This window comes from Melopsittacus undulatus, chromosome 1 (genome assembly GCF_012275295.1).
Source record: "Melopsittacus undulatus isolate bMelUnd1 chromosome 1, bMelUnd1.mat.Z, whole genome shotgun sequence".
NCBI classification, from domain to species: Eukaryota; Metazoa; Chordata; class Aves; order Psittaciformes; family Psittaculidae; genus Melopsittacus; species Melopsittacus undulatus.
The window spans coordinates 23,101,079-23,128,835 of record NC_047527.1 but is presented as its reverse complement, the minus strand read 5'-3'; the positions used below and the strand labels follow the sequence as shown (position 1 = coordinate 23,128,835).

Genomic DNA, 27,757 nt, shown 5'->3' with positions numbered 1-27,757 from the left:
GCCCAGAACAGGTCTTCTCTTTGGCAGACCTCACAGCCAAGGGTGCTTAGGCTTCACAGCACCCTGCTATGTGAGCCATGAGGAATGCAGGACTAGATGAGGCATCCTGTGGGAGCCCCAGGTGTGCTGCATCAAAAGCTCACTGAAACAGAGACGTTTCCTGCTGTGACTGTAATTTCCCTGAACTTCAGTTTTCTGAGAACATTTGATATTTTGGAATATTCCTACCTACCTCTAGGTCAGAATGATAGAAACCGAGCTTATAGCAAAATTATTTAGGACATACAGGAACAACTGAAAGAGCTTGAATACATCTACACTAATGTCCCTGCTGCTTCTGTCACTAGATATCTTAGGTACTGACAGTGCAGGAGATCCAGCAACGCAGTGCAAAAGGCTAAATGCACAAACGAGATGCAGCCTTGGATTCTGTAACTGTATTGCTAATAAATGAACCACATGGTTTCAAATTCACTTGGTGCCATCTGTACGAACAGCAACCACCTCTTGATTAAAATGCTGTATTAGGAAAACTGTCTCGCCTACCAACTAAAGCTGTGAAAACTCTCCAAAGAGAAATGTTAGAAGACATATCACAGGAGATATTTCATGTACACTTGAAAAAAATACAGAAAACAATTTTGTATAACCAGTGATATGAGCTAATAGGCCCATAATTTTGTGTTTGCATTCAGTTAATTTGAAGGGGATTTTTCTCAGCTGGGTAGCAAGTCTTTGCATATTTATTTTTCTCAGTGCTTAGGGCTGATTGATAGAAATTTGAATGTGAACAGTCTGCCAAAGTGTTCTTCACCTCCCAAGACACTCAGGAGCTCTATCAGTCATAACAACAATTTAGCTTTGATGACTAAACACTATTTATGTCAAAGGTTTAATGAGAACAGACATCCTTCGTACAGGGAATTTTTAAGATTTTTGTCAGAATGTTTCTCTACTTGAACTACATGGTTATGCACAAGAATGTGAACTATAATGAAAAACTATATAAATTAAGAAATACTTTGAAGAACATAGTATTCCTTAACAGTGAATTTTCATTTAGGATTCTGTGTCACTTCATAAAGCTCATCATGTCAACAGGAAGAAAAACCTGGATTACTCATCTAACTGAACTGTCTTCTTCATTTTTCCTTACTTGAGCAAGAAATCCTTCCTGAAGCACTGCATGAGAAAAACCAAAATTATGACCTGCTGAAATCATTTACTACTCTTGATAACAGGAGGTTACTGAGCATTAGCCCAAGTCCCTCAGCCATAGCCCAGATGAACAAGTCCTCAGGGGACAAAATGTTTTTTGCAACCCACACATTCCCTCAGTAACCCCCAATATGGAGCTCTGCACTTTGTCTTTCTTCCAGCCCCAAACTCCCCAGACATTCCCCAAAATATCCTAGCCATGACAAATATGTCCTCACGTCAGCTGAAGCTCAGGATAAGGTCTCAGCCATGGCCTAGGTAGAAAAGATCTCAGGAGAGAATTCTTTTGACACTCCACTCTTCCCTTTGGCAGCCCGTTTCTGGACCACTAAAATGGAGCTCCCACTCTTTGTGTCTTTTCTAACTTTAACCCAAAACCTAGGCGTCAGGTGAGGTCTAGCCCAACATCCCCAGCCACAGCACAGGTAAACAGGTCCTCAGGGGACAATTATTTTCCTTTGCAATCTCTTTCCAATCCCAGACCAAATGAAGCTCCAGGCTTTCTCTCTTCATCCAAACCTGAACATAATCAGATCCCTGACCATAGGTCTGGGCTGAGACTTAGCCCAAAGCTACCAACAACCAGATGAGAAACTTCTCAGAGGATAATCCTTTTAGCAGCTCTTTTCCTATCCCATTCCAGATGGGATCCAAACTTTATCTGTTCCCTGTCCCTAAGTCTAACTGTAGTTTCAACTTTAACAAATGATACCAACAGAGACTAGCCCAAGACCCCAGGCCAATGATGATCAAATTCTCAGAAAGCAATTCCTTCAGCAATCCTTTCTCAGGATGACTCAAGATGGGGCTCTAGGCTCTTCCCTGGTATAACTCTAATTTAGTTTGAACACTGGAGCTTTAGCTTCAGTCCCTATGCTAGCACCCAGATAAAAAGATCTCAGGGAAGAACTATTTTTTGCAGCCTACTTCTTCCTCTGACTGCTCCCTCTCTGCCCCACATAAGACATAGCTGTGAGCTTTCTTTCTCTCCCAACCATGTGCATAATATTAAGATGAACCCTAACCCAGACATCAGCTGAGTGTCCCCAACATGCCCAGACATGGCCTGGCTGAAAAATGTCACAAAGAATTCTTTTCATGACCTGCCCCTCTCTGGCCACTCTTAGTAGCTCCACTCCAACTGCATCTCTAAGCGTAATGACTCTCTTTCTCCTAATCCAATCCCTAACTCTGAACACAGTCCTCAACCTGGGCTGAGTCTTAGCCCAAGGCACCCAGCCATGATCCAGATTAATAATTTCTCAAGGAAAACTCTGCCTGCAGACTACTCATCACTTTCCTGGCCATTTGTTGACATTGCCAAGGATGGTGATTGTTGAGTCAGGGATTTGTTGTTGTTCCCTCCTTCAGGATAAATGCTGAGTATCCACCCTAGTATTTTCAAAGGCTTATGTACTGAGTCCACCTTAACGCAATTTAGAGTCATGATCTGTGTGACACGTTATAACTGCCTATTGTTCAAGATTTTTCATTTTCCTGACACGAGAAACACTGAATGTGTTTTGTTGGGTTTCTATTTAAATGCTTAATGGGGCTTAATTTATTTCTACTGTACCCACCTGACTTCTAAAGAATGTCTAGAGCTGCAAGATACATGGCTTCAATAATATTTGAGATAATCATGAAACTGTGTGGAATAGGTATTTTGAAATCTATGAAACAATAGTTCCTTTTTTGTCATGCCATGCCAAATGGAAGGTGCCAAGTTTCAAATATGGTTGTGGAAAGGTATTATACCAGGCATGTCTAATAGTAGTTGTGGTAAAATAAGGAATGTTCACAGGCACAGGAGAGTTTACATTAAAAGAAAATAAAAATTAAGCTTTGTCTTCCCTCTTTTTTGTTTTTTTTTTTCATTATTTTCTCTTTTGTAATGTGTCATTAGACCTTCTGCTGTAATCCTTGGGGAAATGGCATGAGAAAGATATTTTATGTTCAGCACTGGCAGAAAGAGGCCTTGGAGTAGCTTCGATCAAATCTATCAAAGTATTTGAATATTAACACTAAACTAATGACAGAATCATAAAATCATAGAATGGTTTGGATTGGAAGGGAGCTTAAAGCTCGTCCAGTTCAAATCCCCCTGCCACAGGCACCAACACCTTCCACTAGAGCAGATTGCTCAAAGCTCCATCCAACCTGGCTTTGAATAATATCAGTATCGAAATTAGTATGACATAGAACGTTTGCTGTATTTGATGAGTACTGCCAGTGACACACTTCTCCATTTCTAATGAGTCAAACTTCAAAATATTTCAATTTTCTACAAATCAGATGCCTATTTATGGCTCTCATTAGTTCAGAATAACAAGGTATTTATTAGTTTCAGATTATCGTGCTCCAGCAGCCGAATCAAAACGAAAGTAGCTATTTTCAAGTGAGCACCTGCTACCTTTAGGGATTTTCCCAGTAAAACTGTTTCCTAAGGCTTCTCGGCTGTTCACGAAGCTGCCACTCGGTGGTGCCAGGGTGCTGTATTTTAAAAGCTTCAGCGGGTCTTAAGTCAATCATTTGTATTGTGGAATTCAAACCCCCTTGGTTCTTGCTGTTTCTTCAAAATTAACAATATCTATTGTTCAGTAGCCTCGGTTTAAAAAAAAATTACATAAAACTCAACTGTAGCTTTCAATATTTTTAGGTGTGTTTTTTCAGCTAATGTATTTAGAAATAAAAGTATGTGATCACTGTTTTGTCAACTCTTATCAATATAGATCAACATCTTAAACAAAGAAACTACTTATAGAATAATTTATTTGGCATGTTAGGGTAGCTGAATTGTGCAACAACCAGTATAATAGTAATTAATATTTCCTGAGAAATGTGCATGGTCTATGCTAAAGCATAAAAGGCTTAATAACAAAAAAAAATAATTAAAAAAGTATTGTAAGTATTATGGCTTTGAATAAAACAATAATAACTAAAAAATCTTCTAAAAGTATATATATAAATCTACCAGTAAAATGCTCGGCCCAAGCAAGAGTTGTTGCAACCACTACTTCCTTTGTCCAACTGAAGTAAATCAGAAAATCAGGACTTGTCTGCCTGGTGGCATCACCAAAAATATTAGAAGCAATTTGCGAGTACTTTACTAAAAAACTTTGAAAGCAGTAAAAACATACAAACACTTGTATGTGAAACTTGACTTTTGACTTCACAAAATACAGAAGTTATATGAAAGCAGTGTAGGCAATCACTGTCCTGTTTAAACAAACTGATTTTATCTTACATTTTGAATTTCAAGTATCCCATGCAGATTTTAATCCACAAAATCCAGGTATTTGTCTAGCATGCTATGAGAGAGGAGTATTTTTTACAATTGCACATGGAAAGCATGGACTACATTACTTTCCAGCAATTCACCATTGCAGAAGCCCATAGTCACTGTGAAGCCACTCAGCAATGCCAGCCCTGAGGTTCTGACAGCTCAAATTCTGCAGGAACTCTGGCTGCTGAGGCTGGATTGATGAAAAATCAAGACAAAAACCTGGGGGCAAATTTTTTTTGACTCATTTATGTGGAGAAATGTAATTCTGGACATCCTAATGACAGAAGGCCTCTCATAGTGATACACAGCTGTACTTTTCATGCAGCTGCTTAAATGTGACATGTTCATACAGTTTATGGGAGTTAAGAACTTACAAAATACAGCTTGTAAAAAAAAAATCTATGCTGTTCTATTACCTTACCTACTGTATTTAGCAATAACTAAAAGTACACTTGGGTTTTGGGTTGGGGTTTTCTTGCCAACATTTTCAAATGCCTTCTCTGCAGAAGGGATGATCTCTGGCGGGCCCTAGTCCCAGCCTCAGAAGCCTGACAGAGTTATCTACCTGCAAGTCCCGGAGCCCCTGCTATGGCCCCAGGGCTGCTCCCGGAGTTACACTGCTGCTTTCAGCACCCACAGACCAGCGGTTACTGTGTCCGCACCGGAACCGCCCGGTGGAGCAACCGCAGGCTAAAATAGAGCCGAGTAATGATCGTTACTGTGGCGATACACCCACGCTGCTGCGGGTACAGCAAGGCCCTGCCAGGGCAGGGACGCGGGTCCGAGGCCGTCCCTCGCCCCCGCGCCGGGCTGCCCGGAGACAGCCCGCTCCGCTTCGCGCGTACCGCGGCACGTCCCCGTGTCCCCGGGGAGTGCCCCCGAGGAGGGACCGCTGACGTCCGACCGGCAGCCACCTCAGCCAGCCCTGAGACACCCCGGGGTCTCCCGCCCCGACAGCAGGGGCCAGGCGGCCCCACCGCCGGGCGGCGCCACGCAGCCCCCGGCGCTCGCCGCTCCCTGGCTGCCACGTCGAGGTTGCTCCAGCCACCCCTCCCCTTTCCCCGCACCACCCTTCCCCTCTCTCTGTGACCGGCACCTCCCTGGGCTGGGCTGGGAGGGGGAGGAGAAAGAGGAGGAGGAGATGGGCGTTGGGGAGCTCCATGCCCGCCCTTCAGGCGTCAGCCTCGCGGTGATGGCGGCGGCGCGCTGCGGTGGGCGCTCGGCGGGGCGGTGACGTTGCGCACAAGGCGGAGGGCGGGCAGGAAGAGGAGGAGACCCGGGCGCCTCCGGGGCTGAGGCAGTTGCGTCCCGCCGAGGCTGTGCGCGTGTCCCGCTGCCCCCCTCCACACACGCCCCCGGCGGCTCCGGTTCGGTCGGCGAGCGCGACTCTCCTGAGGTCGCGATGCGCTCAGCCTGAGCGCTCCCTCGCCGCCCCGCCCGGTTTGGACCTCTGCGGGGCAGGGGACCGCGATGGCTGCGGGGAGCTGGCAGGAGGCAGTGGCCCAGCAGGCCGAGGAGGTGGCTGCCCGGGTACGGGACGTCCTGTCTGGCGGCCTGGGCCTGCTGCGTGCCGAACTGGGCCTCGACCTGGGCCTCGACCCGCAGAGTCTGCCCACCTGGCTCGCTCTGGTGGTCCCGGCCGCGCTGGGGCTGGGATTGCTGGGGCTGCTCTTGGCCGTGGCCTGCGGTGGCGGCCTCCGTCGGAAGCCAGCGCGGAGCGCGGCGGAGAGGAAGAGTAATGAGGTGGCCGGCGCGGGCCTGACAGCCGGCGGAGGCCAGGGCAAGGCGGTGGGGCCGGGCCCGGGGCAGCTGCACCTGAAAGGCGACGAGCAGAGGAAGCGAAACAAGAAAAAGCTGTCGGAGAAAACGGCGCGGGTGAGAGGGGCTGCGGGGGCCGCGCTGCTCCGGCGGAAGGTCGCGGTGGGGTGCGGGAGGCGGCGGGGTCTGGGCTCCCGCGAGGGAGAAGGCTCGTTGACAGCGACAGGATGGGGACGGCAGTGGCGGCGTTTGCAGTGGCACCGGCCGAGCGCGGTGGGTCCCTTTCGGGAAGGTGAGGGGGAAGGCGCGTTTGGCGAGCGGCCCTGATCGCCGGGTGTGCCTTTCCCCAGGCCTTGTCCCCTGTGCCCCCTGTTCGGTGAAACGCCTGCCGGGCAATAGGCACTAGTGAGAAGAGCTGGAGGCCTGGCCGCAAGGTCTGGAGGCCATAGAGCTCCTCCCACTGAACCACTGTGCTGCTCACCTGGGTGCTCTTTGCCCTTGGAGGCGATGGGGGGATCTGAGTGCTGTCTTGTGTCGTCTGGGTTACTCTGTTGCTTTGAAACCTGGAGGAGCAGCGCGCACATGCAGAAATTACACGTTAATAGTCCAGGGTGATGAGAAAAAAGATCGTTTTTTCTTAGAAGCTTGTTAATGGAAAGGTTAATTACACAGAAGCATTATTTTTTATTATTATTTTTCATCGAGTGCTTTCAGGGTTAGGAACAAGTAGTGAAGACCTTAGCATGGCTTAGAATTTAAAGCCAGGGGTCGCAGTCCAGGCAGGTATAGACAGTTGGAAGCATCATTGTAAAGCCCCATAAATGCTGTGATGATTCAAACTTGAGTAAGGCTTTTCACTGTGCCTTTTCGATGAACATGTTAACATCAGTCTTTTGAGCTTGTCTCAGTAGGAATATGTCTGATTTAGTTGTTCAGTAAGGATCATCTCCTTTAATAAGGAAATCTGTCTTAGCAGCCCTGTAGAAACAGATCATTCCTACCTTTTTTTCTCAATCCTTGGCATGTTGTGTGGGAACTTTTCTCTTTGACAGTATGCATACACTTCACGCGAAAATTAGTAAAAATGCAGAAATTATCAACTGTCTTACTGTATTGTAGTTTGGGGGCTCAAAAGGATTGCTTCTATAGTTTTTGTATTGTTAGTATGTTTGTAATCCTATTTAAGTCCAAATGGATTATAGAATGAAAGTGCAGCAGATGTCTCCTGCCTGTTACAACTGCATCTTTTAATTATATCTTGCTCTATAAAACCTGAATTGTTTCCCTAACGACCAGAAAAGGCAGAGGAAATGGGTTTGTACCTTCATTTGAGTTCGGCAGTATTAAGACTTGAGAAGTTAGGGTATGTTTTTTAATGAGAATTTAAGGCTAGAATATCTTACAAGAGAAAATGCCTGTATACAGCAACAGTCTGTCTTTGAGCAGTGAACTACTGAAGTTTATTCTGGAAGTTGCAAGAGACTAAATGCAGACCACCAAGAAGAGGAAGCATTGTGAGTCAATCTTTGCAGTGTAGCTAGGTCTCCATTTTGGAGAAGGCATGTTGAAGATGCAATGTTTTTTGGCCATCTTGACCAGCAGATTCTTCAAGATTTAGTAGGTCTGTTATGCCTTCTTGAAAATGAAGACTAATCCTAGAAGCAATTTAATTTTCCTTGTTTTATTTTCTTTAAACTCCAGTATGAAAACAAAGCATGAGCTCTTGCAAGTCATCATTGAAGACATTAAAATCTGCCTAAACAGAAGATAAAGAGGCAGATACACTGCTAACTTGACAATGCTCTGTAGTGCAGGGCTTCGTAAAAGAAAACTTTGTATTAATTTTATATAGAACTTACTGACATTTTGGGTGAATATAAATACTCATGCTCTTTCAAGCTTGGTTTATTCAAGAATAAAGTTAAGGCTATGTAAGACTAAATATTTCCATAAAAAGTAAAATAGTATTTCAGCTGCCAATCTGTGTTGTTAATATGTTTATAGCTGTTTTTATAGTACTCTGTTCATTATTTCTGTGTTAGAAAAAAAAAGAAACCCTAAAAAAAAGAAGGTACCAACTGAAATCATTAGCTGTGGTGCAAATAAGTTTGTATCAGTGGCAAAGTTTAATAGACTTGCCTTATGATGTTTTTCCAAAAGAAGTTCACAGAGACCTGTATTAGCATGTTTTCCAACTTTCACATAAAAAAAAATCTCAAAATAATATTGAAAATCTAAAGATGCAGCAAAAATTTGTACTGATTGCTGTATAGTCATTTTTATCTTGTGTTTCTGTGCACTATGATGTGGTTACTGAGGTTCTGTGGAGGGAAAAGAGTAAGCCTATTATCAGTAGATTTACTACAAGGTTTGTTGTGCCAGGGTCTAGATTTCCATTGTGGGCATTTCAGAAAGCTTAGAGCAACTGGCCTGTAGCAATAAAGAACACACTACGGATGTCTAATTAAAAGCTGTAGGGTTACTTTAATACAGAATTACTGAGCTCATCGTATGGCAGGTAATGCGTAACTCATCAGTCAGGATCAGAAATATTCTTCACTGTACCCTTTCTGAGGAAGAGTATTACTGCTTTGTTTTGCATGTGGCTTTATTCTGTTTCTGAATATATAGGGTGCAACTCACCTGATATTTTTAGTAAAATAAGTTTAGTTCAATAGCATTTCATTGGATAGGTACAGTCGCAACTATGAGATTCTGTTTATTTATTTGCTGAGGAAGGGGGAAAAATGAAACAGTTTAGTGTTCATTTGGACTTCTTTTTCTTTCAAAAGATTACTTCAGCTTTAATTTCAATTCCTCTCCATTCTAAATAATTGCTGTGCTTCTCAAACCTTCAGTAGATAAAGGTGAGACTGATTTTATGTGCATTGTATACAGTCTGCAAAACACCACAGAAATTTGAGAGTACCCATCTTGCATACTGTGCTAATGCTTTAGAAAGCCACTCATGCCATCTATTTGTGGATCCAGAAAATACCAAATTAGCTATATTCTTGCTATGGTTTGAAGCACACCTGGACAGCAGAGGCTACACTTTTTAATAAAGCATTTGCATTCATTTGAGAGAGTTTGCTACTTGGTCTGCTTGGAAGAGCTTTTCAGACTGACTGATTTATGCTTATTGCACTTGAAAATAGACTCCATAAAGACTTTTTCATAATTCCAGCTGATACTCACATGTTGAGTTTACGTATATGTTGTCAGATTGCAGGAGAAGTAGGGCTGTAGCGTTCTTTGCTGCTCAGAGAAAAGTTTCTTTCTTTAGAGAAGCTTACAAACAGATTCTTTCATTTGCCGAAGATGTTCTATGTAGGCATATCTTTGTAATGTGTAACTAAGGACTTTGGTTAATACAGCCTTGTAAGACTCAAACGCTAGCAATTTCATTACTGCCATTTGAAGTTGCAAAACTGAGGTATCTTGTTGCACTGTACCATATTTAAAGAACAGCATTTTTCATTTTAACAGTCTAAACAAAACTTATTCCACTTCTGGGTTATCTTAATGCCTTCAAGTGAATGTGCGTGAAAATGTTTAATTTAAATGCTGGGATTTTAAGATCAGCAGGCAAGAAAGAAACGTGTTCAAAAATCAGTATTGTTATTAACAGCACTATTTCTGCCTTGTTGCACCTTCCCTGTAGCTTTTGAGTTGAGGAAATTAAAATTACAAACAAGAAGTTGCCCAATTTGAATGAATTCATATTGCCAGTGGATGTTTAAGATATTACTGTACAGTTTTAAACTTAGTCTTTCTGGCTGTAGTTGTTTTGTAGAAGAAATGTTTCTGAATACTATAGGAAGCTTTTTTTTCTTTCCCGCCTCTGTTACTATAATTTGTATAACCAAAAATGGTCATATGAATTTTTGTTAAAATTCTATGATTCATCTGTGGGCAGAAAATGGATGTCAAAAGCTTCCAGTGGAAAGGAGACTATTACAATTCAGGGATACATTTGGGGAGAGATGTCTCAAAGTTCAAGTTTTTAAACCTATTTCTAATGGTTGTTTACATGATCAGATGAGCAGATAGCATTTTAAAAGAGTCATGTGGATAAATTTTTCCAGAGGGTTCTTAATGGGCATGAATTAGTTTATTGCTTCAGAGAGAGAGCTGAGAGTTGTTTTGTTTCATTTTTAAAGATTAAAACTTTTATCTGTTGAAATTTATGAGAGGAATTAAAGTAGTTTTCAATTTAATGTATGTATGTAAGAGCAAAGAAGCAAAGTACAGAATTAAAAAGGTTAGTTGGCTGTAAACATTTTTTACACAAGTCCAATATTGGATGCAACAATCTGTTATCTAACTCTACGGATAAATAACTTAGAAATAGTGATTCTATCTCCAGCTGAAGATCTTAAATGTCACGGGTACCAATGTGAATTGAAAGACATCACACCACTAATAACATTGCTGTGCAGAATCTGGAGAAAATAGACGGGTTCCAGAACTGATTTTTGGCAGTGTGTTTTTTTCAAGATTGAATTATCAGGTCTTCAGTATCCCTGTGGAATCAACTACTGTGAGCTTTTTTGAGGGGTACTTTTGAAGTTTGGGACCCAGATCTGTAAGATATGCTTCATTTCAGAATGCTCATGGAAATGTGCTGCATCTTAGATATGAAAAAGTCTAGTTAAAACTGGTTGTTGCAGAAGAAGAAGGTTTAGGTGACCTGATCTTCCAATTTCTATTAATAGTTAGAAAATAAGAAGTTGGCATGCTGTCTAACTTCAGTAAGCAATACTATGCTGTGCAGTGGCGAAGTCATGCCAAGGGTGATTTGTAAGCATAATATAACTTGCAAGACTTTAAAACCTGTACTGGTTAAATTGAGGATCAGATCTGGTATTTGAAGGAGTAAGTCACACAAATTTGTACATGGCCTCTGTTTTAAACAATTTTAAAGGCAATCAGGTTCATGTGATGCAGAGCTAAAATAACTTTGAGGTTCTTAGTAACAAGCATAACTAAAGATAATATTGTTTAGGCTTTACTTTAAAAGAAATCGCAGAAATTAAAGTAACTATGAAGTAGTTATGTATGCTTAATGTCTTAGTTTTCAATCTTTATCTGAATCATCATGAATGGGTTCAGTCTTAGCTTTTTGTTAACAATAAACTTTGCTTAAAATATTAACATTTTTGCATAGGGAATATGTGGGCTAGGGTGTATGCCTATGTTACTAAAGACTAATTTAATATCTGCCCAGAGTTTTAACTTTGTATATTAATTAATACATGCTAATTTTCTTTCTGTTATTATGCGAGGGAAAAAAAGGTTGACTAACGTAATACCTATAATCAACTCTGTCTGAAAAGAACAATAGGATGTCATGCTTAGTCATGCTTTGTGTTTGACTACTATGAAGTTCTACTATGAAGTTTAACTTGTGAAGGAAATGAGCTGTGAGGGATATGCATAGGTAGAAATAGCAGAAATTTGGTTAGGTAGAAATTGTTTTAAGAATTCAGCCTGGTGCTGAACTGGTACAGTGTGGTAAATGTGTTCATTTAATTAGATAATTTATGGCACATACCACTGTAGCTGTTGTTCTGAATCAGTTTTCAGAACTGTTGCCGTCCTTCCTAGCTGTTCTGAAAGCTGGTAACTTTCAGAAATTTACTTTTTGAGAAAGCAATTCCTGTGTTGAACAGTGTTGAGATAAAATGAGGAGACCTGTTTTCTTTTGTTTCTCATTTCTGTGTTTGGTAAATACAGAACTGCAGTAAATATTGTGAGCACCAATCCATGATTCTGTCTGCTTTATTCATTAATCTTGTAAGCATTTTTCAGTCATCGGATAGTTGCATTTCAGTAAGAGTCTGCTTTCTCCAAATTCATTATTATTCACATTTACTGTTTACACAGCCTAATGGACGGTCTTTCCTTGATGCATCTGAAGATGAAGTAATACATGCTGCCCGTAAGGAAAATATAAAGCAGCCTGTGGACACAGAAAAGAAGAATGAAAAGGTAAGTTATGGATATGAAATGACAGTGTCAAAGTTTAGTGCACGTTATTTCAATAGCTAATAATTCTGTTTGTGGTTTGAAATCTTGTTACTGATATGAGTGAAGAGGCATAGTTCTTACTGTGAAGAGTACTAATCTGATTTGGTGCTGGAAAGAGCTAAAGTAGTATTTTCTTGAGTCATGCCTTATCATGACTTTCCACCCCCCACTAAATACTGATATCCCTGTTCAACTTGTGAAGATGTTAAGCCTGCAGAAATCAAGTTTTTAATCTTTGTGGGCTTCTCTGGAGGTGTAGTGTAATGCTAGTATTGTTAAGTGGCTTGTGGTATAACAACTGGGGACTGCTATTCAAAGGATTAAGACCGTGTGTCTGCTTGTTTCTTTTGTGAGATGTATCCATTAGTGATTAGAGTTCTTAATTTCTGATGACAAATATGGGCTTTGAAGTCTGGTGTGAGCTTTTTGTTAGGCAAATTGAGCAGCTACATTAAGAACATTTTTTAAAAGCTTGATCTGTAGCTTCAAGAAGTAACCATACTAATGGCTTGGGGTTTTTTTTCACTGTGAGGACTTGTATCTCCTGGCCTTATCATAGATGCTATCATTTGTAGGCAACATGAATATATTTATGATAGGCCTTTGACAATAATTTCTAGTTTTGTTATTTTGCTAACGTTGTGCATGAAATGTTCCTGCTGTCACAGATTTCTGATTTATTTTCTTAAACAAAATGCATTTGTTCTAACAGTACTGAGGAGTAATGGAAAAATAAATTATTATGCATAAACAGCCAGAAAACAGTAGTTGCATGATGTAATTTGTTTAGCTCATTCAAGCTTTGAGTTGACTATAATAACTTCTTTAGGAGTTAACATGTTGGCTGAAAGACTGTATCCTGTTACTTGGCTATAGGGCTCTAAGCATTTTTAGTACTGGCAAATAGACTTTTCTGTGAAATGGGTTTGCCTTAAAATTTCATGCTGCACATTTCTTTCTCTTCTCCGCGTGTCACACATCAGATGGATTTTGTGGTTTGTTTTGCTTTGGGGTTTTGTTTTTCAAGACCATAATGAAATTTAATTTTGAAGGAATAAGTATATTTCTCCTTTCAACTTTGACTTTATCTCAAGCAGGTTTCCAAATAGGTGTGGTGTTTAAGTACTAAACTTGAGCTTTACCTTAAAATTGCAAACATAGTGACTTGAGTTTAAAAATACTGAGTTGAAGCTGCAGCTCCAGGAAATCAATATCACTATATGGATAGAAAGCTTCTTTAATTATGGGTTTGGATCACTTTGGGAAGCCTGGGCAAGTATGATTGTTTCCCTCCAATTAAAAGCATGCCCAAGAACTTTCTTTAAACACCAGGTAACTTTGCAGCCATTCAGTTACTTGGTTAAGCCTCTCAGGGCATCTGTTACATTTGTAACATTTTAGTGACTTGCACAGCTTAGGGTTTTGGGGGTTGTTTTTTTTTTTTTTCTTTTAGTGCAAAGGACTGTATCTAAGAATTGATTCTGCATGAGATTTGGGATGCTAGAACTCTATTTTCCATTCCGTTTGCAAACACACAACTGCCTTGTCTTGAATACTAGAAATAAACAAACCATTAGGGATGAGGAAGAAGGGTCGGGTTTTTTTTTCCCCATTGCTCTTGCTTAGAGGACAATGCATCTTAACGACTGCCGAGTTCCTCATGTGCTCTTTGGCTGGTGGCAGAGCCAACACTGGCAGCTTTCTATGTTGCAGAAGGTGACACTGAATATGCTTCTGCAGAATCACTGCTATCTTGCTAAGTAACCTTTAACATCTCCTGCTGGTTTTGTCAGTTTGTTACAGATAGTGACGGTTAACAACACTAAACTTGGTAGGTGGAAATAAATTGGATAACTAATTAGGGTTCTGTGTTTTTCTCAAATAAGGTTCTATTAACTCAGGTTAGGAAAAGTGAATGTATTTTCAAGATTTGAATTCTTTATCCTTTTAATAACAGTGTTTGTTAATAAAACTTATTTTTAAAACTTAAGCTTCCATGTTTTGTGAGAAGTGTACAGTTAATGTCAATACCTCTGTAGGCGCTAATTTAATTATGTAAGAAACTGGAGGCATAACTTGGAGGATCAGTCATCTTAAACTGTTATCCATGAGACTTCTGAAGTAATTTCAGGTGTTCTCTTGGTGCCACAAGACAGTTGGGTAGTTACAGCTTTGTGGGTGGGAGATTCCGAAACCTCAATTTCTGTTCTCAATGTAGCTGAAAATGGGAGACATAGGTACAAACTTAGTAATCTTTCCTCTGTTTGAGCTCTGAGAAGCAATTTGTAACTGTTTTTCATGCTGGTTTTCGTTTCTTCTTTTAGTTCTTTGCTTATAATGTGTTCTGGCAAATAATGTGTCTTGTTCATATTTTTAGAACTAATTTTTATCAGAGTGCTTTTGAAACTGTCCCTTCTCTTGGGGATTTTCTTAGAAGTTAGATTGCTGGTATGTGGGTAAAGGTACCTTACTGAGCAAATAAGTAAGATAATTCAGTTTGGGTGCATCTGTATTGTGGGTTTCTTAGTACAGTAAACCATGAATTAAGTCAGTTCCCTAACTGTTACAGGTGTGTTGGCACAGCATTACATATAAGCAGTGAAGTTATCTATGATGCTGTACTAGCAAGCTATACTGCTTTCAGTACTTACATTGAAGCTACATGATACTTTCGGGGCATGCTAACTCAAGAGGCATATGAACTGCATGCCATTGTGAGCCCATAGGTTATCAGCTGCAGCTGGAGTAATAATTTAGCTTTTACCAATTCTGAGTTCTAGAAAGATTGTTACACTCTTCTTGTACATCTGAGACTAGAATATCATATAGTTTGATCTCGGGTATAAAGCTGACAATTACTAATCTTACTCTGAGAAAAGCATGGATTCCAGAAAGACATCAGCCATTCTTACAATATCCTTATTCGAATATTACAGAGACAGTGAATCAGTGAATAGTTCACATTATAATGTTTGAATGGATAACCATCTTTCTTTAAAAAGTCTGGGTTTTTTTTCAGTCAGGTTTATCTGGTAGTTCTTACATCTTTATACAATAGTGAAAAGCTTTTGAGTCTAGTTCTTTGGTAGTCAGGTCAATTTGCCATCATTTTAGCTTATCAAAAGATTAAACTCAAAGGTTTTCTGTAATATACTCTCTCCCAGTATCTTTGGTCATTTTTCATCTTTTTCTCTCAATGTTATCTTTATAACACTTTATATTGCTGTTTGCAGAAGTAGTCATCTCTGTTCCTCTTTGTTTGTGTAGTCAAAAAGCCATACCAGACAAAACCTTGGAAAAAAATCCTGTGTATCTATTGCATGGACTCTAATCACAGTTCCTGTTTTGAAGTCATTTTCCAAGCTGGAATTCTCTTACCCACTGTTTTTTAAATGAGTCACTGGTATTACTTATTTCTCCATGTATAATTTTGTACTTGCTTCTGCACAAAACAAATTTTGCCACAGTGGGATGTGCCTGCCAGAGAGTCCATTTTCCTCTGTGACTGTGATGCCATCAGCGTAACTTCTTCCACCGGGCTTTATGATCTGTAGGATAAGTAATTGTTTCACCCACCTGCCATTTTTGCACTGCACAAGTCTTTCATGTTGATTAATGGTATTATGTTTAGCAATTAGTATTGGTTAGTTCTCCTTTTAAGGGGCTGTCTGTATAGAGAGTTGTTCAGGAAAATCTGTTTCAAGTTTACTGTTTTTTTGGGGGGGATTAGCAAAAAGACGGAATTCTAAATCACTGTGACAAGTGATCAAGTAATTATTAAGACAATGTTTTATTTTTATTCTAGTCAAAGAAAAAAAAGAAATCAAAGGGAGATGCTAAAACAGCTCAGGATATGTCGCGTCTAGATGGAAAGGAAGTTGATGAAGGTACTGAACACAAACGCACAAAAATGCAATTAGACATCTTTTGGATTAATTGCTATATAAGAGTTACTTGCTTGTGCTATATAAAGAAACAATTTTATCATAACATCATAGTTGCATATTATATCTGGAAATATGACCTTTCAAACAGCAGTATTTAATAGCTTCAGTTGACTTTTTTATTTATTTTTTAAGTTAAACTTACAAAACCTGGGGAAAAACTGTGAATAGCTGGGCCCTTGTTGTTCATGTATTGCTCTGTGAAGTAAAGTATTATCATATTGCACCCAGAAAAACTTACTTTTGGACAGTTGTTCATGCTTTCAAGCTAATTTTGAAGTTGACTGCCATGTCTGTGGTTTTTAAACTTAACCTATACTCAGACTTAAGCTTGATATGAAACAAGCTAAAATGCTTTCTTTTTTTACTCTTTGACATATTTAGTGATGTTTTCATTTGGGGAATGTTTTAGGAGCCTGGGAAACAAAAATCAGTAACAGAGAGAAGCGACAGCAGCGTAAGCGAGACAAGGTGCTGACTGATGGTGGCTCAGCAGAATCAAATCTCCAAGGGGTGGAAAATACAGTTACTGTATCCATTGAACAGCTGATGCCTACAGCATCACTTCCGGTTGGTCTCAGAAAAAATAAAGGTATGGTGGTCCATAAGTCTCTGAATGTATTCTAGAAAAATAACTTTACTTGAATGCTTAAATAATCTCTCTTTGGATGTGTGATAAGTATATTTGGAGGTGTAGCTTTTGAAGCAATTATTTCAAGCTGTATAAAGCTGCTTTTCATTGTGCAAAACTCCCTCTTTGTTTTGAGCCAGGCTTACAGGGAATCTCAGGAGAGAACATTCTGGAGCAAGTGGCTAAGACACTGGCCTCCACACGCGTCCTCTGTCAGTAGCTGCACAGCTGCATGGGCCCATGTCCCCATTCCTTCCCTTGTGCTCTGCTGACTCTGCCCTTTATGTTTCTGGAAACTTCAAAGGCACCCTCAGCATGACTGCAGGCAGCCAGCTAGACGTTTCAAATGTTTCCTTGTGGGAAGGTTATGCCCATGAGTTCTCCTTACGGTTCATTCACTGCTTAACATGCAGACATTTTTTTTCCAACATAGGTTTAGTAGTACGTATACAAAACCTGTTCATATTGGTGGAGCCCATCTGGCTGAGAATTGGTAGATCAATTACTATAGCCAAGGATTCAGTGAGGAAATGTTGGCTTTAGGCTCTATGGTTGCTACTGTTTCAGAGAAAAAACTGCATGGGCTTGTTTAAACCGTGTGTAGGCATAGGAATTCATATTTGGCTGCTACTGAGAAATGGTTTAAGATGCTAAAAGAATCTGAAAACAGTGTAGCTTTCTAATGCCACTCAGCTATATCTAGTGTTTTCATGGTACAGTAGAAATTAGAAATATATAGCTATTTCTGAAATACATAGAGCTGCCCTTTGCTTGAAAATGACAGCCTCTGTTTTAGGTTTGTGCTCTTCATTCTTGGGAAACTAGCTAGAGTTGTTTGAAATCTGTGGTTACTTGCTTTATAGGCCCTAAATCTTTTTTGAGTTCATTCTCTGTGCAAAATAAACACAAATAATAAAAATTGGAGAATTTTAATTTGATAAAATTAACTGAGTTTTCTGGAAATGTTTTGATTTACTTTAAAGTATGCATAGTTTGGGCTTGTTTGGGGTTTCTCTAAAAGTATCAGTAATTATGTTCTTTTTAGAAGATTTTTGCAGGTGTTGCCATTTGGGGGCAGGGGGGAATAAAACCCTTCTGTTCCCTTCTCTTAATCAGGTGATGCACTTCTGAATGCGCAAGTTAGCAGTTCTAAACCTGCAAAGGGGGAGTCATCAATTCCACAAGGTAAAGGCTTTCATTATTAGGCATCCAAAATAACTAGAAAAGTGCTTTACAGAAGTGAAACACAAAATGTTGGTGCAGGAGTTCGCGCAGTTGCTGATCTGGAACTTTATTATGTAGCTGGCTTTTTTGGTCATGCAAATGCTATACTTCTAAGTTATGGTTATTTCTTAACAGATTGAAACCAGTCTGTTATGTGTAGGAAAAGGATTCAGTATCTAGAATTTTCAGACAGATTGTTTATTATACAAATGGTTACCTACAGAACAGCAAAGCTTATTCTCAAACTCTGCTTAAATTCTTTATACTAGCTTTTCAAACTTTTTTGTGTTAATGAATTATTTGCTCAAATTAAAACTTCAAATATTGATAACTGCAAAGAGCTCAAAAATACCAGTCCTGACTATTGCAGACTTTGTGCTTGCTTCAGATTGTGTACATGGGTAACTCAGTTCTTTGCATGTTCCTTTGAGAGGCACGCTTTAAATATCTTCATTTTGAACGTACTTAAATATAAATGTATGTTGATAAATACCCATGACATTATATATTACATATCATACACACATGTGAAAATATTTGGCTATTTTTAGATTGCGATCAACTGGTGAATCTTAGCTGTTCTCTAATAAAAGATATTGTGTAGTAAGACTTGAAGTTAATTAGTTTGGCATAATAAAATCAAGATGGTTGCTTCTTACTCATAGACAACATTAGAGGTGATGCTGTAAGGAAAAGTAGTTAGTATAATTAAGTCAATAAATGAGTTATTGAAATCACCCAGATCCAGAAAGTGAATCACTTTTTGCTAGTTTTTCAGAGCTTCTACTTTACGTGCAAACTTCCTGGACCATAGTACAGAAGGAAGAATCTGTATTATTCAGAGATGCATAATAAGAGGGCAGGAGGCAATAATGAAGTTTCAGTAAGGGAAATTGTGGCTAGCCATGAGGAAAAAAAAATTCTACATAAGATTGCCCAGAGATGCTTTGAATTATCAGCCTTTATTATTTCCAGAGCTTCAATAATGTTGGTATGATTTTGAAGCCAGCTGTGCTTTGAGCAGAAGGTGGAACTAGGTGACCTCCAGGCATCCCTTCCAATCTTAAGTTTTCTCTGATTCTGTGAAAACTTGCTGATTGTACAGAAGGTAAATGTTCGTGACAGGAGAGTAGTATGATAAACATAGAATGATCCAGCTTCAAGATTTATGCTGTCTTTTTGCAAATGTGCAAAAAGGTATTTTCTACCAGCTGTGGTTTGGTTTCTGTCTCTTTTTTGCTATTTTTATTGTTGCCATCCCCTGAGACATCATGTTATCTTTAGAGGATGTTTACTGACACAATGTTAGTGCTGTAGAGAAAGGGCAGTGCTTTTAGCTACAGCAATGCTGACCTTATAGATGCCTGTGTTTGGAAGTGATTTGTCTTGAGAAAATCTAGGGATATTTCGCTTCAGCAATTAAATCCTTGCTGGTGAGGCTGCCGTCAGTGTGGCATGCTCATGCTGCCTGAGCTATGAGTTCATTTGAGGAATAAAATACGTGGTACGTAATTTTTGTTGGCATATGATAACGTCAGGTTTTGGCTGACTGCTTAAGTGTGACCCTTGCAATATGCAGATATTCTTAATTTTCTGTAAATTAGCAGTTTTTCTATCGTTTATACTGCATATATAAAAATAGAGAAGAGTTAATATACAAAGCCCTTTGAGAAAGGTTTGGGATATGTAGAAGGTCAGGCTGGGTGCATCATATGACCATTCAGGTATATAAAAATTAAAGTTTTATAATGATCTTGTGACTTCTCTCAACGTATACTTTAAGCTTGCCATGGCTAGTAAACTCTTGTGGTCTACTACCTTAGTGTAATGTCAAATATACTGCTTATGAAGTATTTTGAGTGTTACCATAATTTTGTAAACTCTAATCTTGTTGGATGCTATGTTCAGTATGGTAGCTATGCTCTTTGTAAATCCTGTGTAGAGTTTAGAAAGCATTTTCTAATCCTTGGTCATTTCTTCTACTTCCTCATTAGAAAGCAGGAAGTACGCAGTTACGGAATAGAAATTACTTTCCATTTTCTGCATGGAGGTATTCACAAATCATTGCCATACTCTGAGAGAAATTACCTGGCAGTGTTGGAAGCACCCCCACCCCCTTTTTTTCTAATGTAGAGACACTGGTTCACCAAGATACCAGCCATATAAAGAAGGGGATGCAGGAAGGAGAATGCAGCTTAGTGCTGTTTTTTCCCGCCCTTCAAGTTAGTAGACAGATGGTGCATGTCGTCTGAACTGGAAAATCAGCTGAGATAGAGCAGCAGCTTTTCTCTATCACACTGGTGTAGCAAAGCTGCTGTTCATTTTTACTTTTTTTTTTTTATTTTTAAGTATATATGCATATAAGTAACACTTTCATTATTCATCTGGTTCTTATTTTATATAATGCTTTCATTATGTTTGTATTTAAGTTTCTCCAGGATTGAGTGAAAGCCATACAGTAAATGGAGGAAGCTGGAATGAGAAGTCTGTAAAAATCTCCTCACAGATTGGTGTAGGGGAGGAGAAATGGACATCTGTTTCTTCAACTGGAGCTGGGAAGAGGAAGAATGAGACTTTGGCCTGGGGCCAGGACACTGGAGATGCTAATGGAAATGGAAAGGACTGGGGTGTAACCCTGGTGGGCAGGCCTTGGAAAGAGCGTTCATTGTTCACTCCTATTGGTAAGCTATTCCAAAGAAAATGTTTTTCACTTAAGCATTTTTATAGAAGTATATTTTTTAGTAGTGAATCTCTTAAATAGTTTAATGTTTCTATATTGTAGAAGTATCATGGAGTGGTCTTGTGAACTAAACAGCTTTTTGTTTACTGTTAGTTTTAATGGCTTAATATCTATGTCTCTGTTCACAGGTTAACTGGGGTTTTGGAGTTTGCCTGAAATAAAATTATTTCTGAGAAGGAATCAAATTTTTTATACCCCTTTCCTAAAATTCTGAAAGAGATTACTAAATAATTTTGAAATGTAACTTTCTTTTTTAATTAATGTCTTAAAACCCAGGTTGTAAGTCTGTTCTGTTGATCCAGCACGGTCAAATCAAGTGTGTGTGTTTCTGGAAGGTGTTTGTTTAAGCTCCAGTCAGAGGTTGTTCAGCTCTCCTGATATTTAATGTTATATTGTTTTTCTCATTAGAAATTGTTTTTAGTGTTCTCTGGTACAATTTTTTTGCCTTCATAACTTGTACTGTGTGTGTAATAATAATGAAAGGAGAATTCTTTGTTTTTATTTGAACAGCAGTCCTGAATGTAGTAGTAGATGCTGCAGTATGGTCCCTCTCACTGTTCAGTGCAAGTGATCCTGGTGTCTTATGAAAAGCAGAGTTTCTGTGTGGTCAGCAGTGTTGCTTTAGTCTAGACCTCTTTTATTTGTCTCACATATCTTGAAATGGGTTTCCAGAGACTGAACTGTTGGAAGTAGATGTGAACTGTTGCCAAGGAGAGGTAAAGGGCTTTATTCATATTCCAGTTAGCTTTATTCTGCTGTATAGTCTAATAAGGTAGTTCTTGGTGACTTTGACAAGCTTGTTACTGATTTTGTTACTGAGAATACATTGTGCCTGACCAGGAAGACTTGCTTCTGGTAAAATGGCGAGTTTTGCGAGTGAGGGGAGAGCAGTGGATGTCTTGTACGATGACTTCAGTAATGCTGTCGACTCTGTCTCTCTCACAGTATTGTTGTATCCAAGTTAGGATGGCTGAAAAACTGGTCAGGCTCAAAAGAAGTTTTTAATGAGTTCTACTCTACCTGGAGGCTGATAACAAGGGGGATATTGCAGGGCTCTGTATGCAGGGCTGTCCCATCTATGTCCATACTTATAAATGACTTGGAGAAGACAGCAAGGTGTCATTCACATCAGATTCCCAGGTTACACTAGAGTTGGGGGGTGCAGGGGAGAACAGTTGATACCATCCAGGTCAGGGGTGCCATCCCGAGGGACCTAAACCAGGAGGAATGGGCCAACAGGAACTGAGGAGGGTCAACAAGGACAAATGTGAAGTGCTGCACCTGGGTAGGACTGTTTGGAGAGCAGCTCTGTGTATAAGGGGTTGCGGTGGACACCAAGCTGGACATGACCCAGCCATGGGCCCTGGCAGCAAAGGACAGCAGCAGTATTTTGGGCTGTATTAACAGGATTCAGTAGATTGGGCATGGTGATTATCTACTTCTTCTACGTCATCTGGAATAGTCTGACCAGTTTTGAGCACCTGCCCCTCCAGTTAAATAAATGCAATTTATTACTCTAACCAGTTGTTCCTTTTGACACATTGATGCCACTGATTATTTCTGCTTATTTTTTACCTTACACTTAACAGGCAGGTATATCTTCATTTTTAAGCAGCATCTCCTACTTGTGAGAAATTGTTCCGAGCTCAGTTCTGTTCTTTTAATATATGTCCAGTTTGCTTCAAGCTAGGTTTCATCTACAGAGTTAATAGATACGCTTTTCAGTAACTTAAACAATTACAGTAATGGGAAGAATAGTTATAGTGTGGGGCTCAGAACACAATTTACCTTTCCTTTGTGAGAAATTTCTATATGCAAAATGCTGTAAAGGGAAGATGTTAGAAAGCTTGAAAATTGTTTCAGGCTGATCATTCGTACAGTCCCATCTCTCTCAGCACTGATTGTCTGATGTAATAAGCAAAAGAATGCCCTCAGTTGTGTGAAATGTAAAAATGGCTGGAATGTCCACTTTGGTTCTGACACTATTCATAATTAAATAAATAACTTTTTCAGCATTGCCAGCAGTGTGAAGTTTGTTGTTTTGTTTTTTTTCCCTTCCCCCACAGCTGCTTGGAATGTGGATGCAAGGATTAATACCTCTGAACAGAATTCTACTTCTTTCTCTTCCTTTGGATTAACTCCTGGAGTTTCTGGTATGTATGCCATGCCCTTCCAAAGACTTTTTTGTTTTATTTTATTCACCACCACCACCACTTTCTTATACTCCACCAGGTGGAAGTAGGATTTGCCAAGTGTTATTAATGTGCATCTTTCTCATTGTTATTCAAAAATCGTACTGGTAACTGGAAACAGGTGGAAAACATGTTCTGTGGAAGCCCAGGAAGTTTTTTTGTTATGCTGAAATTATGCAGTAAAGTAATTGTTGAAAATTGATAATGAAAAGGTAGATGAATAAGAGGGTGATATGTCATACTTGGCCTTCCTGTTTGTGTGTTAAGTCTAAATAATGGGTATAAGAGATTGCTCAGTGTTGCTGTGTCTCAAGTTGGAGATCTGAAGGTTGCTTTCTAAGACAGTGTTACCCTGATCTTCTGGGAGATTTGTTATTTTATGGTTGTTTTTTTCCCCTTTAAGAAACATATTTTGAAAGTAATGCTTCAGTTTGATAGACAGGATTTGAAGTCTTCAGTCTCATCTCTGTATGTTGGGTGGGAAAGCTGAACTCTGGGGCCTTATTTGCAGGGTGAAATTACTACAGAGTGCAAACCTGGCTTTATAACAAATCTCGTGTGTTACACTACTGACATAAATACTGCAGTGAGTTATTATACAATAAAGGGGTGATATGTCAGGTTTTCTGCTCTTTAGTTGTATTGCAGTTCACAGTTTTAACTGTGATTCAGTATCAGAGTCCTAGCTCATGCGTGCTTCATTCTCTGGGCACATATGAGCGAGCCATGATAAAGAACTTATAAATGCCCAGGTCCAAAGAACTTAATGAAATCTTACAGACACCTTTTTTAAAGAAAAAGAAGAAACAGGGTTTTAATTGTACAGAGTTTTAATAAAATAACATTTCATAGAATCATAGAATAGTTAGGGTTGGAAACGACCTTAAGATTATCTAGTTCCAATCCCCCTGCCATGGGCAGGGACACCTCACACTAAACCATGTCACCCAATGCTCTATCCAGCCTGGTCTTGAATACCGCCCAGGATGGAGCATTCACAACTTCACTGGGCAACCCATTCCAATGCTTCACCACCCTTACAGTAAAGAATTTCCTCCTTATATCCAATCTAAACTTCCCCTGTTTAAATTTCAACCCATTACCCCTTGTCCTGTCACTACAGTCCCTAATGAAGAGTCCCTCCCCAGCATCCCTGTAGCTCCCCTTCAGATACTGGAAGGCTGCTATGAGGTCTCCACGCAGCCTTCTCTTCTCCAGGCTGAACAGCCCCAACTTTCTCAGCCTGTCTTCATATGGGAGGTGCTCCTTGATCATTCTCATGACCCTCCTCTGGACTTGTTCCAACAGTTCCATGTCCTTTTTATGTTGAGGACACCAGAACTGTACACAGTACTCCCAATGAGGTCTCACAAGAGCAGAGTAGAGGGGCAGGGTCACCTCCTTCTACCTGCAAAGGGAGCCACTTGAATTCACCTTCAGTCTTGAGGCTAAAACTTAAGAAAGTGTAGTTAATAAAGTGGGCCAAGGCTGAGCTGAATTTCATCTGCAGTATTACCATTTGACTTCTAATTGAAAGAGAAGTGTGAAAGCTGTGAAATATACTCAGCATCTTTGGTGCCCCTTAGCCGACAATGTTGTAATGCAAAGTGACCACATGAATAAATATTTACTACTTACTTGTGACTGGCTAGCAAAAATGGGAACACATCAAGGCTCATGTCATCTGAGGTATATTTTCATAGAATCATAGAATAGTTAGGGTTGGAAAGGACTTTTAAGATCATCTAGTTCCAACCCCCCCGTCATCGGCAGGGACACCCCACACTAAATCATGTCAATCAAGATTTTGTCCAGCCTGGCCTTGAACAATGCCAGGGATGTTTTGCAGAGGTGGTTTATAAACTAAAGACCAGATAGCTATTGCCCTGTTTAAACTTCACTTCCAAAGTAAGTCTCAAAGTAAGAAATTGATACTTTTTTTTTTTTCAGTCTCACAAGTAACATTTTTTGGTTTAAGTTTTTATTTTAATAGAATTGTTTCTATTTGGGAACGTCTTCTTTTTTTTTTCCCGCAAAATAATGGTGTTAGATGTCTTAAAACTTTCTGTTATCATGGCTGGTATTGGCCTTACTGTTATTTGTCATGCTGTTTTTATGTTCCTGAAAACCTCTATCTGAAATGAGAATTGGATTCTTAGTAATGAATAATTTAATTGCTATATCTGCAATGTAATTACTGAGATTTCTTTCTAGTACCCTTCATTTAAGCTTCTCCCTATAAGGGTTCTTACTGATATGGGGTAGTAAAATTTCACTGTATTTTTTTCAGTTTGAGGAGACTGCTGAAGGCCTTATAGACTGTTATTATTCACCCTTACCTATTGTTTTCCATATTCTTCTCAGGAGTTAATTTTGTCTTCCTTCTTCAGTTCCCTTGTTTTCTGAATATATCTAAGTTTCAAGAGCTTTGTAGTTTTCCTGTTCTGTGCTGTTCATAGAAGCAGACTTTTTTCTTTCAGCCTTCTCTCTTCCTTTCCTACTTTGATTGGATTTTTTGTCCAAGAAAACTCAGGGAGCTTGTTAATGTACATGTACAATTTTATTTATTCCTTTTCAGGATCCAACAGTGAGTCAGTTTCTCAGGCTGGTACTTCTGATTTCCAGTGGGATTTAAGTCATGCTCAAGCTCCTGTTGATGACGAATGGTCTGGGTTAAGTATGTTCCTCTAAAATGTTAATTAAGAAAATTTTGTTAATTACCATTACTTTGAAGTGTAGTTTCTTATATTAGTTACTTGTATTTAGCCAGTTGTGAGCATCTGAAGAGAAACCTGGAATGCTTTACTGCTTTAAAGCTAATTGACCATTTGAAGAAGCAGGAAGAAGTATTTTGATGAATGATAACAGAAAATGGTTAATTTCTAGGAAAAATATTTAGGTATTGAAATGCAGAAGTGAAAGAGAGCTCATGCATTTTAATGTGGTTCTGGCTTTTGCTAGAAAATCTTAGTAATCAATTAAAGCAGTCTTACTGCAAATGATGAGGAAAATTTACTTCAAGTCTGCAAAAGACATAGTTAGCAGATTGTATTTGAGTCACACATTTTGCTTTTACATACTTGTACCTTACTGAAAACTTACGTGACATAAGACTCTTATAATTGATCTAACTTAATTTCTCATTTAGCAAAAGTTAGGAAGTTATGTGAGTGGAAAGCATGTGTAGGTTAGAAATCACTGAAATTACTTGAGAATTGTAGCAAAATTGGTGTTTGGTCTCCCTTTCCCCCTCCTTGCCAATTTTAAAATATTCCTGTAGTTCTTACCACAGTCTCTCCATAAATTGGACTGTAGTGTCATAAAGTTATAGCGATTCCTATGTATTTATTAGGGTAACATTACATGTGGAGAAAGCTTTTAGCCTTAAACTCGCTTTTTGTTCTGCTTTGTAACTGACAGCTTTATTCAGTCAGATCTAAGAGTGCTTGAGAGAAACTATTTAGTGCCTCTCATTAGGTCATTGACCTGAAAAATTGTTCAAGAAGTTGGCCAGAAAAGCCAACTTGCATGTTACCTTCTCAGAGAACAGCTTCTTGTTTAATTGACTGCAAAAGTGGAATGGGTTGACTCAGTCCTTTACTGCACAAGTTTTGGCATGCCTGCTCAGGTACCAGAACACTTTGAAACTTCTCTTTTGTCTTTTATCCTGCTTCAGAATAAGGGAAGCATATTTCAGTTAATAATTTGAAAGCAGTCAGTTTTGCATATTATCCAAAGCATAATTCATTCACATTTCTGAACATAGAGTGTTTATGTCTATAGCCTCTGTTAATACAGTAGTTTGGTCATAGGTGTCAATTATTTGAAGTGTTCATTAATAAAAATAGGGAAATAATGGATGTTTACGCGAGTGTAATGCACAGATAATGCCTTATTGCACTATAAGACAAGGTTCAGACAAGGAAATTAACTCTGTGTACAAATACTAGGGACGTTTAAGAGAGCAACCCTTAAAAATTTGTTGCTCTTCACATAGTCTAGAATAGTATCTTAAAGCAAGTGCATCTAGCTAGCTGCTATTCTTTGTAATAGGATAGCTCTGTAAAATAACTGTTATACTCATTACTTACAAGTCTTCCACCTGTCATTGGAATCTAATACTTTCTCTCAGAAATATGGGAAATTAATCTTTATACCTTGATATCAATAAGTTATTTTATGCATAGAGTCTCTTTTTTCATTTTTAAACTATCAAATAGCACCTGCTAAAGTAAGGAGACATTCCTAAAAAATCTTTATAATCTTTGTAGATGGACTTTCTTCAGCTGATCCCAGTTCTGATTGGAATGCACCTGCAGAAGAGTGGGGAAACTGGGTAGATGAAGAGAAAGTTGCTTCTGTTCCTCAAACTGAAGAGATCCCTGATGTTCAGAAGGTAAAAGGTGATATTTTTTCCTTAGCTCCAGGTCTTTGCTCTCATCACTGCCATTTCTTAAAGTAACTTAACAGTGGTAATAAAGGTAATCTCTCATCTCTTTTACACTGATAAGAGCATCACAGTTCCATTAATATGTACACAGAGAAGGAAAATGCTGAATGTTGTTATTGAGAACAAAGCCACTTAGCTCCATGTCATGTGTTACAGTCTCACCATATTAAGAGGATTATCTTATCATTGTAGACTAAGAGAGGATTTAGATTTCTTTTCATAAATTCTTCATAACAGTATTTAATTCTCTGTATGAAAAACAGCATTTCCATGCCACCAGT

General features: G+C 39.2%; 1 protein-coding gene across 2 annotated transcripts in view; it reads left to right on the top strand.

Annotated features, from left to right (window-relative positions):
- Positions 1–5,726: 5,726 nt before the first annotated feature.
- The window catches only part of MTDH (metadherin), a 35,653-nt gene continuing 13,622 nt past the window's right edge, over positions 5,727–27,757 (top strand). The window contains exons 1-9 of one of the 2 annotated variants that reach the window (XM_031050528.2): positions 5,727–6,379; positions 12,152–12,256; positions 16,101–16,182; positions 16,652–16,831; positions 17,987–18,055; positions 20,524–20,775; positions 22,901–22,987; positions 25,605–25,703; positions 27,298–27,422. In XM_031050528.2, the coding sequence (XP_030906388.2) occupies positions 5,975–6,379; positions 12,152–12,256; positions 16,101–16,182; positions 16,652–16,831; positions 17,987–18,055; positions 20,524–20,775; positions 22,901–22,987; positions 25,605–25,703; positions 27,298–27,422 (1,404 nt within the window). In that variant the 5' untranslated portion in view covers positions 5,727–5,974. The remainder of the gene's footprint in view (positions 6,380–12,151; positions 12,257–16,100; positions 16,183–16,651; positions 16,832–17,986; positions 18,056–20,523; positions 20,776–22,900; positions 22,988–25,604; positions 25,704–27,297; positions 27,423–27,757) is intronic. The other variant, XM_031050527.2, reaches the window with a different exon arrangement.